Genomic DNA, 17,576 nt, shown 5'->3' on the forward strand with positions numbered 1-17,576 from the left:
GGACACCCGTGATAAAAACACCCATTAAACTCATAGGCCATCTGCACACCGTTTAAAGACGCATAGCCGTCTAGAAAATAGGGTCCGATCTTTTTCTCTCCTCCGCGCAGGGCATGTTGTATAGGTGTCTTGATCTGTTCAGACATATACATTAGCCACTGGATGGAGGGTGTGGAAAATCGTTTCTGGCGTCCATGATACATGTCTGGGGGTATGAGGGCTATTGTTTCAGACTTTAGAAACAGTTGCTTGTATATATGCATACACATGCTAGCCAGGGTGATGAATGTAAAGGGATCTACATATGTAACAAAATGTATCTTCATCTCGGGGTTTTCAGGATCATCCATAGTGTGGACCTGTCGGGTCATGTCTATGATGCCGTCTCGAAAACTGTTGCAGGCTGTTCTCAAAATATTGACGTCTTCACGACAATAGGCTTTTAGTTCTCTCTTAAAATCAAAAACCTGTGTTCGGGCCTCCGTATACCATTTAAGAAACGCCTCCTTGTCATCAGGCATCATGTATTCCGACCCATAACACTCCATAGGGGGGATGGCTCCCACATAGCTCTGATTCTGTACTGTATTAAAGAAATGGGGGAAATACCCTTTGGACCCAGGGAAGCCAAAAGCCTTAGGCAGTTTGCTTAATTTCATGGGTAGAAAATTCAAACTGTCGATAAAGCGGATTTTAAGGTCTGGCACAGCGAGGAGTTTCAACTTTGCACCCTGAGTTATCAGCTTGACGTCGACTCTCTCTTTAATCAGTTGTTGTATTATGAAGAAGCCATCGTAGCCCTGACTGTTGTGTGCCAAAAAGCTATACCCGTGGAATTTTTTTGTCAGAAATGTTGTAATGAAGCGGCTGACGCAGTCAATTCCAGCGAATGACCAACGGTCGTCACGAGTCAGATGCCTGGCATAGATATAGTTGGGTATGTGTATGCCGGTCTCCTGCATGCACTCCATATCAAAGATTATGTAATTCTCGGTTTTGGCTATTTCTTTCGGGTGTGTCATATAACACTGGTGTTCATCCACAGAGACCACTTCTACATCACAGCGGGGACATATCCAACCCTTGCATTCATGATTGGCCTTTATAAAACGGCCACAGGAACTGCAGTCTGTTTTTAGATGACACACGACTGTACCTTGAGCCGTCTTTTCAACGTGTTGTTGAAGACAATCTTTGGATCGGGCAAATGTTTTACACCGGGGACATTTAAAGCCTGATTCACTGGTCACCACGCAACCGTCTCTCTGACACATGTTACAGTGTAAGTGGCACCTGTGAGCGGTTTTATTGCTGTATATGTGACAACAATGCGGGCATAAATTGCGAGCCCCTAGGAAACTCTGAAGGTTTAAGATTCCATAATAGTGCTGCTCGTGGTGTAAAATATATATAGTGTTCTTATTCACATTGTCACCTGCCGGGAAGTATTTCCAAACCCTGTCCTCATTATACAGGATTTTGATAGGCACACCAAAGTGATCCTCAAATAAACGCAGATCATTAAAACCAACCATAACATCAGGTGGTATACCCAATACGCTGTGAACCTCCATAGCTCTTGCCTGAATGTATCCATCTGTAACGGTTCTAGGCTCTAGCAGGCCTATAATGCTTGCAGCCATACATATGTTCAGGTCCCCGTAATTAAAATCCAAGAGCCATCGTTTCTTCTTGGAAACCACCATACTGTAAAGGGTTTTCTTCAGGGGTCTGTACACACCACCCTCTCTAGCCCTGACAACCACCGACACGAGTCTCAAGGGCTCGGTTACGACCAGTTCCGCCTTACTTTGTAGCAGTTTTCCAATGTTTTCTAGAAACTGCAAAACATCAAAGGTCTGCCGAAACGATCGCCTGGTGAAAAGAGGCCTGTTTAAAACAGTGCTGTCTAGGCGTATCTGGACAAAATCGTTAGGCCCAACCGTTTCAAGAATCTGAGAGATGAGCCTTTCAGTAGTTTCTGTGATCACTAAAAGCCCTTGACCGGTTGATCTTAACCTATCCAGATTTATAAAGCGGAACACCTCATAGTGTTCAACGCTTCGAAACTTTGGTAGATCTCGCTGGTATGTGCCCATACTCTGCAAGAAAACCGTGTCAGTTTCATCTGGAGAGGGTGTGTTTTGGGGTTGAGCCTCTAAATCTTTAAGGGCTCGCTGCATGATTATCATTTTAGCTTGTCTCAGGCGTTTGAGAAACATTTTTCGCTGCCTTAGGGTTTGAAGCCATTTTAAACGGCGTGCCGGTAAATCTTTTAAAGAGATACCTCGTTTTTTAACAAGGTTTGAGGGGGTGTTTGTGTTTTCCAACACTGGCTGCAGTGTTTCGGGCGTAGCATTTAAGCGGGACTCGGATGTACCCATCCCAGGGTCCACCCCTGTGCTTAAAGGCTCTGGGGGTTCTGCAAAACCAGGCCTGGTCGGTATATGCTTTTGTAACACCCATTTCTTTTCAAGTTTGTTTTTACGAGTTGGTGGTGTGTTCTTTTTCATCCTTTTTTTAGCTATGGTGTTCCCCCTGTTTTTAGAATCCCTAGCGAAAAGGGCTTGTTTGGCCTTAGACACGCGCTTACGCATGTCTACTAGATGTTTTTTACCAAACAGATGTCTCAAGCGCCAGGCCTGGCGTCATAATCTAGAGCTGTTATGCGGGCCTGATAAGTGTTTTTCCTTTCGCAGTTTTTTTAAACCGGGGGCCCGAAATAACTCTTTTACAACGTGTCCCTTTTTAGAAGCACGGATATTTACAAAACTGTTGGCTGTGTTGAGATTCACAGGCGCTGGGTTATTTAAGGGTTGTATATTCGAATCTGTACAATAAATGATGGGTATGCGTCTTTGTTGGTTTATACCGTTGGGCCCCCTGTAGGACAGATCAAGGGGTTTCGGGGAATATCCTGTTTCACGGATGACAGATGCATATCCGCAGTTTTGAGACCCTATTTTTATGGGGGAATCTGAAATTATTATAATAGGCGTCGCCTCTAGGACGACCCTGGTGTTAGGTTGAACACCCCCACCTTCTAGAGCTTCAGAAGTCCTAATAGATCTCTTGGTGTTAGGGACCGTAGGTGTGTATGCCTGGGGTGGTGTTATATCTCTACAGCCCGGGGGCCACAAGAGCTGATGACCAGAGCCTATGCGGATGGGGATTGCTGGAGAGTACACAGGAGGCGGGGTGATCTCACCCCAAGCCGGAGACCCCTGTGGCGGACTATCGGAGACTATGCGGTTGGGGCTCGTTGGGGAGTACAAATGAGGGGGTGGGCTCTTACCACAGCTGGGGGTCCACGGACGTGGGCTAACCTTCCCTCTGTCTAAAAGGTTTTCGGAGCCCACTACCGGGAGCCCCGGGCCCGGTATAAGCGCACCCCCTGTCTGTGTCTCCTGGGGAGATACAGCATTAACAAGTGCTACAGGTATGAGTGATTCAATAGGCAGTGGTATATGATTGTTGGTAACAACAATACGTTGGGGGCTAATGGGTACTACAACATTTGCAACCCCTTGAGACACCCGCCCCCTTTTAAGCGATAAGCCTCTGTTTTTATTTAAAATGAACTTGTTTGCAGACCCTTGAGACACCCGCCCCCTTTCAAGAGATAAGCCCCTCTTTTTATTTAAAATGAAATTGTTTGGAGACCCTTGAGACACCCGCCCCCTTTTAAGCGCTAAGCCCTGCTTTTCATTTAAAAGGAGCTTTACTGCCCCATCTAACACATCATTACAAACAACGGCTTTATACAACAGCGGTGTAGGCGGCTGACCTGCAACTGGAGGGGTTCGAGCTGTCGGGGTCACAGTGGACGGCTGCGCTATAACTTCTTTCTCAACAGCAGCAGCACACACCCCTAAAATAAAAGAAAAAAAAACAGTTTTAGTTTTATATTAAAGACCAAGTAATACATTACGGCACATTGTTCAGGTCAAACTCGAGGTATACGACCCCCTTTAAAATATTAAAAGAAACTGGTTGATAAAAATTAGGCCTGTGCAGCACTCTGTAAAACCCCATAACGGACCGCTCATGTTCTTCTAAAGACACGCTGAAATATTAACGACACCTGCTATGGAAAAAAAAGAGTAGCTCTCAGTGATCCTTTAAGCATACTTACATTCTGTACCCCAGCCAGGGTGCTTCCTTTTTAATGACGGGTTCACCGCAGGTGTTGGGTATCTGGCATGGGTCCTGGGGGTGGCATCAGAGGCTGATGGTCCAGCGGTCTGGGGATCTGAGGAGGGGCGTGATGCCGTTGGTCCCACACTGGGTGTATCTGCAATAAAAATCAAAGAAAGCAGTTACCACCAGGTTCTACATCAAATCGTCACATGGCAGACCTATGCTTCAAATACATCATCATGTTTTACACTAAAGACTCAATTTGTGGAAAGCATCAGGACTCCTATAAAAAAAAGCATACATGCTTTACAGGGTTCACCTATAATAATTACCTGCTACAAGAGCCGATGCCTCTCGCACATCTGCAGAAGCGGCGCCCGCATGGATCACCGCTAGAAAATAAGGAAACAACATATGTTATTGTAAATACCCATTATTAAATAACTATAATTATCTTATGCTCATGCCATAAAACTACATTATGTATATTAATAACAGTTACTAATAACATCTGTATTAAAAGTACACACCGGCGGTATCGATACTAGGAATTCCGTATTCTGCCAAGAGGTCGTTAAGTGCTTTGGAATTAATACATGCGTCTTCCAAGGAGGCATCCCATGCAGCATAGCCATCTGCTGGAAGCAATAAATAAAATAAATAGATAAATAAATAAGCCTCGGGTCTCCCATACTGCAAATGCCCAATCCTTGGGGGTAACAGACACCCCCACGTACAAGAAGCACAACAACCCCTGCTTGGGGCCCTTATTAACTGTGGACCCTTGGGGATCAACTCGATGGGGACCTGGACAGGGAGGCTAATAGTTCTGCCCAGCCTTGATGCATAACATTCTTTAAAATGTACAGTATACCCCATTGTGCTGTTTCCTTGAGCTAGCTTTATCAAACAGTAACATCAAACATAGTGCAAATGCCTTCCGGCGTTATTTCAAAACAGCCTTCTAAAAGTTAATGGCTTAAATGGAGCCGTAAATATGCGACTGTTGTAAAATAAAATGCCTAAACCAGGTGTGCCATCAGCCCTTTCATTTATAAAGAACCGAGGTGTATACTTCATGAATGCCTGTAACCCGCGGGTGCTTTAAAGCTTCTGTAAACCTTTATTTATTTATTTATTTGTTGTAAAGTTGGGGCTCTGCAGCGCCCTTCATTTGCAGGAATGATTTTTTTTTTTTTTTAAATGTCCGGGGAGCTGCGAATTTCCACAGCTCCCCGACCACTGGAGCACATGTTGCACACAGGCCCCCCACCCCCAACCCATGGATCAGGGAGGGGGGCCCATTTTTAAATTAGCCCTGGAGGTGTGAACAGGGATGGCTCGGCCCTGTTCACACCTCCAGGACGAACACAGTGAACAGCCTCAACTCTGCATGATGCCAGAGTCCCAGGCAAGCTTGTTTCAATAGATAAGGATTATCTTATCTATTGAAATGTGCTTGCCTGCGGCTCTGGCTTCCTGTTGCTGGGCCTTTGTTCACCAGCCCCCAGCAGCAGGAAGCCAGAGGCAAACCGTGTGCCTCTTGATACAGATGCACATTTTTCATTTTAAAAATAAATACATGCGTGGATTCGCATTGAGATGTCTGGGCAGGGGTGGACTGGGAACCAAAAGAGGCCCTGGAAATAATTTTCAAGGTGACCCCATATTACACATTTGCAGCAATCCCAAACTATTAACTAAGAGAAAATGTGAAAATAAAATACAAAAGAGGCCCATGGTGCAGAGGCCCACCAGAAATTCTCCAGAGTTTCCTGTAGGCCAATCCACCCCTGGGTCTGGGGCTTACAGCAGCCATCCGCACCATGTAGATGCTAATGCAGCCACTCAGGGCGGATGACCGCTGCATACAGAGCTCATCTTAATATAAATAACTTACAACAGTGCAGGCTGCAACTGTGGTGCCTGGGCCACAGTGCTTTAAACCCCAGGACCTCATAAGGATGCCTAGCTCCTGAAAGGGGGATTTCAAGGCGCCACATTTAAGGTGCATTTGGTGTAGCGCCTAGACACCCGCTTTCAAGAGCTATGCCTGCTTTTTATGAAAAACAGGCATAGCTCTTTAAAGCGGGTGTCTAGGCTCTACACCTAAGGAGCATTTGGAGGGGTGGGGGGTTTAAGTGTTATGTCACAAATAAACCCATATTATAATTCATTCAGCACAGACTAAAATGCTCTTAAATTGTAAGAAATAAATATTTAGAATGTGCGAGATTGTGCATTCCTGCCAATGCCACCTTACTACAGCAACAAGATAAAACAGGGAACACTGCCGATTCCAATGGGCGCATAATCATGGCAAAGGGGAACCAGAGCCCCAAATACAGACAAAGACACCCGCAAAACCGGGGCCCCCCTCCACGGGGACCCTTGACAATGCATACACAGCACAAAGGAGCCTACTACAACAACAAGATAAAACAGGTAACACTACAGTTTCCAATGGGTGCATAATCTTGACAACGGGGACCAGAGCCCCAAATACAGGCAAAGACACCCCCAAAACCGGGGCACCTAATCACACCCATACATGGTCTCCCATGGCAATGCATACACAACACAAAGGGCCACATTATTATTTAAAAAATAAAAAAGACATGTCATGCTGTTAATTGCTTTTAAAAAGCTAATCCTGTGCAACTACACATGTCTTTAAAGCACCACACGCTGACCATTGTTTTAAACATAGCGGCCCCCAGCATTTACCCCAGAGTCTAACAAAGAAACATATTTTGTACCTATTCACATGTATATATTTTTAAACACAGTGGCATGTCAATAATTGAATATAAAAGATAGTACCTGGGGCAGGACTAAAATCTAGTACATCCCCTAGTGAAAGGTCTGGGAAGAGGTCCTGTAGATAAATTAGGAAAAGTTAGCATTTTACATAAAACTAATGGAGGCTGCAGCCTGTCAGAGTTTATAGGCCCCTTACCTGATCGTTTGTCTGATCCTGCTCCTGCATGGTAGCTGTAACGAGCACGCACGATGACTTCACACACACACACACTGGGGCTGCAGCTGGTTAATTCTTATCAGGCGTCGCACAAGGGCTGTCAACAGTTAAACCACCCCTCTTTATAATGGTATCTCAAAAGTGGCGGGCTTTGCAGATATCTGTGAAATTAACTCCAGATGGTCACCAGCTTCTGCCACTCAAGATAAGGCCCTAGGACTTTGAGCCCGGATCTAAGGGTGTTGGGGGAAGGGGAGGGCTGGGGGATGCATGGTCAGTCGGATACCATCCTCCCGGAAATTTCAAGGGCTCCTCCACCGCCTGGGACTGCATGGGTGTGGCAACATCCCCCGGAAATTCAAAGTGATCCATCAGAGCTGCCCCTCGGGGCTCAGACCACAGCAATTCCACCCCACCCATCCTGCTGAGGGCTGCAAGAACAGACCATGTGGACACCGATGCCATTTCCGGCCTCCCCTGGAATTTCAGAGATCAACAGCATATCCGCTGGGCCTGTTCCTGTTGAATTACAGCTGTAACACCACAGGGATGGGCCCAACATCTTCTTTTGAGCTCTCTCTATATATATATAGACGGCTGGCAGGGGTGTGGGGTGAACATGGCTTGCGCAGACCCCGGTGCATGTCATTTTGCAGCCTGAGTGCCTTGAAAAGGACAGAGACCTCCACCGATGGCCCAGTATTCACAAATGGACCCTTGCAGAACCATAGGGTCTTGCTTCACAAGCCTGTTGGACTCAGACCCATCACCCCAACATTTATTATGAATATTAGAATTCATTAAAAAAAAAAAATTGTTTTTTTTTTTGAAAAATGTTTCCTACCCAGCATAAGCGATTGGAAAATTATATATCAAAATTAATATTTCATAAAAATATGGGAAAAAAAAGTTTTCTCCCCAGCATAACCGGCCGAAAAATTATGAAATATTAATTTTTCATAAGTATAAATTTAAAAAAATAATTTTTTGTATGCTTATGAAAAATTAATATTCAATAATTTCCCATTTTTTATATAATTACAAATGTATTTTCGATTTTTTTTTTTTTTTATTTTTCTAATTCTTACCTGTCTTATTATAAGTGTAGACACCCTGCCACACTATACTCAAGACCCGCTTTAACACCGCCACCCCTAGTCAACGCGCCCCTATCTTCAATCTTATGTTTACCTTACCGCACCTGCTCGTTGCGTTGATGCTGTTTAATCAAAGTTTCAACCCGGTCCTCAAGATGGGCTTAGACCTACAGCCAAAACACTGCTGTATATATATACACACCCTACACGCCACGCCCCACCCTTCAAAACCCCGCTCCACACTTCCGGTTCTTTGGGGGGCATCCGGAGGAAGTCCCCTTGGGGCCCCAACCCTTGGGGGACCTTCCCGATAGCCCCCATGATGTCACAGCCGGTGGGACACCCCAGCTAAGGACCCAGGGCCTGTTAAACACACCTACATCACTTCCGGGACAGGATTTTGCCCAGGCAGAACTTCCGGGGGAAGCCCCAGGGGGCCACGCCTAGGATATGACGTCATAGGGACCGGATATCCCGCCCTAAAGGGGCGTGGAAAGCTGTCAAGGCTTTTTTGATGAGGAAAGGTATCAGGCTTTACTACTGATGATATAGCTTGCTCAGAGGAGCATCTTGCTGTGGAGCAGGGTATTCTGTTTAGAGAGTTGGGCATGCATTAATGTCCCATATAGTACAGCTTAATAGCAGACTCCTATATACAGTACATGGGGGGTGGGGGGGGCGGTTAGAGCTATAGTGTGTGGTGGGGAAAAATTAATCCTTCAGAGCTCGCCTACATTAACGGAATTGGGTATATGTGTGATTTAGAAGCAATGTGGCGTACCTATTCTATTCAGAGGTTTGATTGGGGACTCAGGGTTGATTTTCCCTTTAGATGGCAGCGCAGGTCCTTGGCTGTCCCCCTTGACCAATCAGAAATGATTAAAGTAGAATACACGTCAACTGGGCATTCAGAACCTTTTCAAGGCTCTAAACATGGGTAGGGCGCTAGTATTGCTCCTTTAGGTTTTCAGTCCACCTTCCTGCTTTGAGAATGCTGAAGAACATGCTACTTGTCATGTGATGACTTCCTCCACGGAGTGTCACGTGACTTAATAAGGTCGTGACTGCAGCAATTGAAATTGTAATTTTGAATATAAAACCTGAAATCTAGGGATTACCTAGGGGCGGGAGTTGACTGGATTTACCCAGAATCTCTGGATTTTATTTATGTGGGGAAGGGGAATCGGCGCTGTAGTCTGGGTCCACAGATTGCACTGTAGCCACTAGTTTACACCTCAAGGTAGGCTTTTGATCTAGTTTCCACATAACTAGATCGAGTCTCAGGGTAGCCATTAGACTGTCTTCATGGAACTACCGGATCACTTATTGACATGGCCAACAGTCCACCTCCCCAATTTGCTTCTAGATTACGGCACAGTACCCAGTAGACCAGACCATGACAATGAACTGCATTCTAACATACCCACCACACCATCTCAACGAGCTACTAGACCACATGTTGATGTAGCCACCTGGCCACATTTCCTGCTGCGCCTCGTACTGTGAACTCAAACCCTGATCTTCATGCTTGTTGCTACCATAAACCATGCTTAAGAGGTTTACTTTCCCTGCCCATGAATGCAGCAGTTTTGGAAACTGGTTTTTCTTAATGCCCTCTACAGGACCAGGTCAGCCCACTGATTGTAAGTGAGCAGCTGTTGTGGATTTCTGGCAAGAAGATCGCTGATGTTGACACTTACCGGATCCCTCTTATTACCTACACCCCACGTGGCCACCTGTTGGCCTTCTCAGAGGCCCGGAAAGATGGCGCCTACGACCAAGGCCCCAAGTTCCTGGCCATGAGGCGCTCTATGGATAAAGGTGAGCAGTTGAGTGAGGCATGAACGTTCAGTCCGTGCTGGTGCACGTTAGTTGGATGTGAGGGTCTGTGGGTAGTAGCGGGAGACCTTTTGTCCATCGGCACCCTTTCCTGAACTGAAGGTTGGTGGCTTTAGCCATGGTAAATGGGCTCAAGAGCTTGCGGACTGAACACAGGCACTGGTGCACAGTTCCTCCAAATCTGTCACCAGAAGCACTTGTGAGTCCCCACCAAGACGCCATGTTCATGTGCTGTCATGCAATCTTTGGCAAGCTCAAGAACCGACACTGACCCTGGCGCCAGCGCTTCCTTGACTGTTGCCTGCTTGGCCAGATGTCCCTTGACACCTTTCTCCGTTTCCTTCTGTTCTTTCCTCTCGCCCCTACACTTATCACTCCTACTTATCCTTTCTCCCCCACATCCCTTGCTCTACCTCCTGCGAATGCTCTCCCCTTTTGCGCCGTTCTTTATCTGGGTCTGCCCTCCATCTCCTGTTTTTTCCCTTGCCTAACTCTCCTGTTTCTGCCCCAGTAATAACCATAATGATGGGGATGTGGTTGCTTGACCAAAACCAATTACGTGTTTCTGGGCATTTTATCTCCCTGTGCGTGAAAAGTGTAATGTGTAATGTAAAATGTATTTTAAATAACTTTACTATGAATCATACAGTGCTGTCCTAAATACATTAATGCCCCACCCACTTCCCGTAAAACCACCTGCTCTGTCATATGGTGTCGACTGATTCCCGCACATCAGGCTGTTCTATGCACAGCGCCGATACATAAGGAAAGTGCCCCAACACGTTGGAAACAGGGTTGTGCTGTATCTGTTAGTATTTTTCAAAATAATGATTTAATAGCTTTTGCTGAAACCAATGTTCTTATTATGTACTGTTCGTCACCCGCGTGCCCTCTTTCTCTCTTATCCCCCGCACCCCTTGGCTTGTCCCCAAGGTGATTCACCCTGTACAAATGTCTACTGCAAAACCTTTAAATGTAGTCTCCTATTGTCCCTTTCTCTTCCTCCTTCTCTAGTCAACCTTTTGTTTTTGCCTTTTTTATTGCTGGGAATTTCTGTCCACTCTCCATATTTTGTTATCCGTCATTGTCTTTTCTTTTTTTTTCCCCTTTGTCAAACGCTTCTCCCCGCCACCCCACTTACGCCTTCCCCTTATTAAACCCTGTTCTCGCTCATAACCATTCTTCATCTCCACGCACAGGGGCCACTTGGGAACCCACCACCTTCATTGAGGATGATGGCACACCCCTGGACGGGCTGAGCCTCGGCGCTGTGGTGGTCGACGACGAGGCCGGTTACATGTTTGTGCTGTACACGCTCTGCGCCCACTACATCCACTGCAGCGTGGCCAGCACCATGATCATTGGTAGTGTGGATGACGGAGCCACCTGGAGCCCGCCCCGCAACCTCTCCCGAGAGCTCAACTGCACCAAGATGTTCATGCCTGGGCCAGGTTATGGGATCCAGGTGAGTGCTGGTGCACTGGAGGCTCCGCTCCATGCAGGGCAGGTGACCTCTCACAGTGGAAGTAAAGTCCAAACCGCACAAACATTATCCAGCAACAGAATACCACACATAATACAGACAAGCCCTCGATTACTGGGAATGCTTAGGGCGAATGTTTCTATCCTTCATGAGCAGTTGGCACTTCTTAAGCTCTTGCTCCCTTGCAGTGATCTGGAAACGGGAGAGTCATTTGGGGGGATGGGAGATAAAGGAAGACATCCGGTAGCTGTGGTGTGCACCAGTAATATAATCTTCTCCTAGGGTGACCAGATACATTTATTTTAAAAAGTACAAAAATGGGACAGGCCATAGATATAGAGGTAGGACTAAAGTAAACACAACACTAGTCCTACTTCTGTCACTGGCCTGGGGTGGGAGGGGTATGTGCTCACAGGCACACGCCTCTCATTGGAGGAGAGCGGCAGGGAAGGGGTAGGAAATTGGGGGGGGGGTGAAAAGCATTCACATGCAGGAAGAGTCGCGCCGGGCCCGATTTCGAAATCTGGACCCGGCAAAAACCAGGACCGTAGCCACCCACCCTTCCAATCTCGGCCGGGGTTTATAAAATAAAATCTCCCGGGACACAGGGCGATTTCCCGGGACTGTCCCGGGAAAACCGTGACGTCTGGTGACCCTATCTGGTGAAGTATATCCACTTCCCGTCCGAACCATCAGCTCACCCCAGCGAGAGTTGGCCTTGAGGTATTATCTGCAAAATAAATTCCAAATTCAGCTAACATAAGGCAAAGTCTCAGTGTTGGAAGTATACCAAAAAAAGTAGTGGAACTGTGACCCCCGGCGGTGGACATAGTAGGCAAGAGGGGAGCACCGTGCAACACATTTTTCAAGGGTGCAGCCATGCTGACTGACAGCCAATTGAGTTGAAACCGCTTCCAGCGTAGCTGTAACTGCCATTGGGTAGTTAAGTGGAGCAGTGTGCTTCGACTTCATAAAGAACAGTTCCAGAATAGTGAAAATGGTTGCAAAAAGTAGTGGAACCGTTACCAGTAAAAAATAAAGTAGTGGAACGCCTTTCCTGACTGTTCCTGCTCACTTCGACCACTGCAAAGGCTACAAAAGATGATTGAGGAGTGGCCTTCTCAGTGGTTTAAGTGTACAAAAAGGAGTAGTGGAACTGTTCCCTACTGGCCAGCCCCCACTCACCATAACCCCATCTACACGCCCCTTCCAAGTACAGTATAACCCCCCCAACCCCAAAAACACGTGCCTGCTGTTTAAGGGAGTGTTCCGTGCAGCGCACTGAAGTGCAGTTTTCTACTGCTTCCTACACTTTTATTTTAAAACGAAACCGTTCAGGAACAGTTTATTTTTAAAATAAAAGTATAGGAACAGTGAAACTTGATTTAAGTAAGTAGAGGAGCACCACTCCCAACTGGGCCCGCCCATTCCAACCACTGGACATACTAGACTCCTGCAGCCCTCTCCAGAAGTGCCATCCATGAAGTTCTGTGCCGTCCCCACTTGCATAAATGTGAAGGTTTTGAGTGACTAAGTTTGCTCGGCGAAAGCTCTTAAAATACAATCCTCAATTCACAAGTGGAGAAAGTACTGTCCAAAGAGGTACCCCCTCTTGTGTGTCGTTGCTCTAATCTGGAAACGACTAAAGTCTGCTACCGCAAATGATCCTCTTCGCCACTTTATCGGCTAACCCCAAACTCTGAGCTCTCGCGACGCAGCAACGACTTTACTTCCACCATTCGACGCACCACTCTGGTCTTTTGTAGAAAGCCTTACTGCCCTTTGAATCTCCACTCATGCCAAATGAGTCTCCAGTCCCAACTCAACAGGCTCGATTTTTCTACACGTAGTGAATTGAGTGATCCTCTCTAACTTTGGATGGAGTTTCCAGAATCCTCAAGTCTCCAGCTCCTGCATTATCCGCCGGCAGCTACTCCTTTATTTTCCCGCTTTTGCATATATGCAGTTGCATGCTTCAATTGGAAAGTGCCTTGGCATTGGAGGTATCGCTCCTATTAATTTCCAGGGACGTCGTTTTATTTTTGAGTGTTGATGCTCTATGCGCTGTGCCAGCCAGTTGAGTGCAGAAGGTCTCAAACCATGCACACTAGCCGCAATCCACACATTCCTGACTTTCTGTGGGAACCCTTAGCATACCACCAAGATCTTGCTATCCGGTTCCAAGTGATCCGTAGGGCTGCATTCTGTCGCCAATGATCCCTTTTCCGAGTCGGAAAGTAATCATGCTCACACTTATTTGTATCCTCCTTCTTGGCCAGGACGCCTCTAAACATATGGTTCTAGGTTATTCCAGTTGGAAAAAGTCCACTCTGTCCAATCCTTTATGGATCGGCTGACCTAGTAGATGTCACGTGCTCCATGCAGATTCTCCCCTCCCATTGTCTGTTGGGTTTCTCTGCCTCTTCTAAGCCCCCACCCCTTCCAGCAAGCCATTCTACTCAGGACAAGACCACCTATACCACTCGCCGCTGATGCCAGACTGGTGTATGTCCAACTATTCCAACTGGATTGACAAGAGGCGCTCTTATCCCCCTCTTCCCCCGAAGGTCTCCTCAATTCAAAGCTGCTCCTGGGCACTGCACACAATTCAATGCACACATGTCCCTGCACAGCACAAATGTGGGGGAGTGGTTCCCACACTGCCCCCCACCCCCCTATTATTCAGCCGCTTTGAGGTGGACGAGGAGGCCAAAGACCGACGCTGTGCCAAAAGCACAAAGAAAACGCTACCATCTTGGGCTTGGCTTGCTCCACCCCCAAACCCATGCAGATATTGACACTACCTCTAGTGTCTGAAATATGAATATTTGAGTTCATTGTTCGACAGACACTCAACAACCTATTCGGATAAGTCAGTTGCAGGATCAAAGGCCGACCAAAGTAACAGGGATTTGGCAGTCAGGATGATTTGTTCGAGATTCTTAATACGTGTTCATATTTATTAAATTGAATAGGTTTATGAAAATTCAGACTAACAAAATCTGTTGGTGTTCAGCGCACAAATGGGTTTCAATATTTTGCTTCTGAATCCTAAGTAATTTGGCTTTCAGATGTTGACTGCTGAAAGTTCTTGGGGTTTCCAACATGCTCAAGACCTGTATTATCATGTTTTGTGCCTTTTGGCTGGACAAGATCGACCCACCCCCGTGGTCCTCATCTGCTGTTGGCTTACTCCCCACACCCACCACCTTCCCTTTGAGGACATAAACGTTAACCGGATCCTCTTTTTCTTTCCTTGTTTGAGGGGCCGGGGGAGGTTTAAAACTGTAGACGTCCAGTAAGAATGCTAAACAGGAAGTGTACATGAGGTTTAGTGACTGGCACTGGTTGACCCGGATTGTTAAGTGATTTTGTGGTTGACACCCTTGATATTGAAAGCTTTGTGGTTACCACCGGCCCTAGTTGGCGCCACGTTGGCCTTACTGGTTTTACCAACAATGTCTGGGTGGAGCCTGCTGGCTGGGAAATGGCCAAACGCAAACGTGTCTGGAGTGCCACATAACGGCATGATTTCTAGGGGACAACGGTAGTATTTATATTAAGCACTTTACAGAAACTGCTAGATATCACGACCACATATCTGGTGGCGTATTTACAACCAAGAACAGAAAAAAGGACCCATACTAGCCTACTGATTTTGGTACCGAGTCCCAATAGTACATGAATTTGATAATCTGACTAACGCAGGATTTTGTGTAATTGGAAACCCGATTGTTGCCCCTCCACAGAAGAAGGTAGCACCCAGTAAAGGGCGGTTGATCGTGTGCGGCCACGGGACCATCAGTGGGGACGGCGTCTTCTGCTTGCTGAGTGATGACCATGGAGCCAACTGGCGCTTCGGGGGCAGCTTGAAGAGCATCCCATACAACCATCCCAAGAAGGCTCAAGACTTTAACCCCGATGAGTGCCAGGTTAGTGATGGGGTTTCCCTGGTCGTAGGACTCCACCATAAAGTACCCCCCTCAAACTTTGTGATATGGAAAAGGCCTGCAATTGCATGAACATGTACACTGGGCAGTCTCTTCAGCCCATGGAGGGATGGAATCCATTGAATTAATACGTGTAGAATTAATGTGCCGGCTTGTGGCACTATGAAAAACTGCACACTTTGCTCACTTACCTACTGACCCACCCGCTTGCTTGTCCAGTTTCGTTAATCTTTTCCCACATATTCAGTCCTGCACTTAGCAACCCACCCATCGTTCCACTATCCAACTACTGACTCACGTACTCATTCGATCTCTCATTCAAAAGTGCTGTCATTCATAAACACGGACTCCCACAGCTCCCCCATTCTCCTTGTTTACTCTTTCTGCACTCACTGGCTCCCTCACATAAGTCACTAAAGGCCTCCATCCAGTCGACGCTCGTACCTTTACCACTCACGCACCCGTTCTCTCCATTTACAATTCAAGGCATGTGTGGGCCATTACGTGAGAACCTGAGGAAGCTGATTGGTTATTCCTGTTTCATGCAGTGTGCTATTTCAGGTCCCTTCTTATCTTTCATCTCTTTCCTTTTCCCACAGCCCTACGAGTTGCCAGATGGGTCTGTGGTGATCAACGCCCGAAACCAGAACTTCTATCACTGCCACTGCCGAATTGTGGTGCAAAGCTTTGATGGCTGCGAGAGCCTCCTGCTGGAGCACGTCACCTTTGACGAGACACTGGTGGACCCTGCTGTGGCAGCTGGTGCCCTGTACAAAAATGACATAGTCTTCTTCACCAACCCAGCCCACGCTAACAGCCGTAAGGAGGCCAGCCTTCACTATCGGGGATGTGGCGGGGAGGGCACCTTCAGCCATCAGGCGAAGTGGTAGGGACACCCTGTAACATGAGGGCATTTTAGATGCTACTTTTTAACCATCTGGCTACATCAGGGACACTATCAATGATTTGGTTAAAAACATAGGATTTCTGTCTTTGTTGAAAGGGGCTTTTCTATCAAATATTGGCACCCAGCAAGGGACAACAATCAACCTGATTGGCCCTCGCCGGGTCGTTACCTGGCTGATTAAGACTTATCTCTGCGAGGGACGCAGCGCATGTCCCTCGCTGTTTCATTCCTTTCTCTGTCTGGCCATCTTGGAAAGGAAGCAGGGACTACACGTAGTCCCTTCGTCCTGATCCATGACAGCCATTTTCTTTATTTACTGTGTGTCTATTATTTCATAATGGCCGCCAGGGAAAGGGAGAATTGACTACGTGGAGTCCCTTCTCCCCAATCTCTGGCGGGCATTTTTTTTCCTGAGTTGAAAAACGTTTGCAATGTAGTGTCTCAACTCAAGATAAATTGTTATTAGCACCCCGGAACGACGTGCAACAGTAACGCTATTACGGCTCTGCCCAATTCCGAGTTTGGGCAGAAAGTGGGAGATTTACCTCCAGCTTTAAGCTGGAGTTAAATCTGCAGCTTCCTGCCCATTTTTGGCACCATTACTGCCTGCGCTATCACCGCCAGCGGTAATGGCACCGAAAAGCCCCATAGTCCTATGGACTCGTAAAAAATGGGCACCTACAGCCATACCGCAACTCGGGATCCGGCGCTAATAGCGCTTAACCAAGTTGCGGTAATGCTATTTGCATTGGTTGTATCCTGGCGTAATTACTGTCAAGGCTTTGATGAGGCCCATTGTCTCTGTTTGACCTGGTATCCAGTGAGTTACTGAATTGGAGTGGACTTTTCACAGATCAATTCACTCACCACCAACTGCCTTGAACTAAAGGAAATGGAGAAAAATGGGGGAAGTTGCGAAGGTAGCTGAAGTAGAAAGAGAAGTTCTGCCCTTTTCACACCACGGCTGAGCCAGGCAACGCAAAGTTGAGCGCTGAAGAGGTCCTGCTCCTAGCTAGACCTCTGAGACTCAAGACCAAATGTCTGCATGCCCATTCATTGCCCCTGAAGGTTCCTGTGTATCCCCCTATCCATAGCCATATTAAATGGTGCTGAAGGACCTTCACCCCAAAAGCCACAACCAACCTGTATTGCAGTATTGGATTGTAGTCATCATTGTAGT

At 46.9% G+C, this 17,576-nt stretch overlaps 1 protein-coding gene across 4 annotated transcripts in view; it reads left to right on the forward strand.

The window, feature by feature from the left end:
* The window catches only part of LOC138521851 (sialidase-1-like), a 62,126-nt gene that overhangs the window by 38,799 nt on the left and 5,751 nt on the right, over positions 1–17,576 (forward strand). For all 4 annotated transcript variants that reach the window (XR_011283144.1, XM_069634994.1, XM_069634995.1 and 1 more), the window contains 4 exons: positions 9,840–10,038; positions 11,256–11,521; positions 15,289–15,471; positions 16,089–16,308. Coding sequence is in view for 3 of the 4 variants with exons in the window: in XM_069634994.1 (XP_069491095.1) it covers positions 9,840–10,038; positions 11,256–11,521; positions 15,289–15,471; positions 16,089–16,308 (868 nt within the window). In the remaining variant the exon portion in view is untranslated. The remainder of the gene's footprint in view (positions 1–9,839; positions 10,039–11,255; positions 11,522–15,288; positions 15,472–16,088; positions 16,309–17,576) is intronic.

The sequence above is a fragment of the Ambystoma mexicanum genome, chromosome 13, assembly GCF_040938575.1.
Source record: "Ambystoma mexicanum isolate Mex_15411 chromosome 13, UKY_AmexF1_1, whole genome shotgun sequence".
NCBI lineage: Eukaryota > Metazoa > Chordata > Amphibia > Caudata > Ambystomatidae > Ambystoma > Ambystoma mexicanum.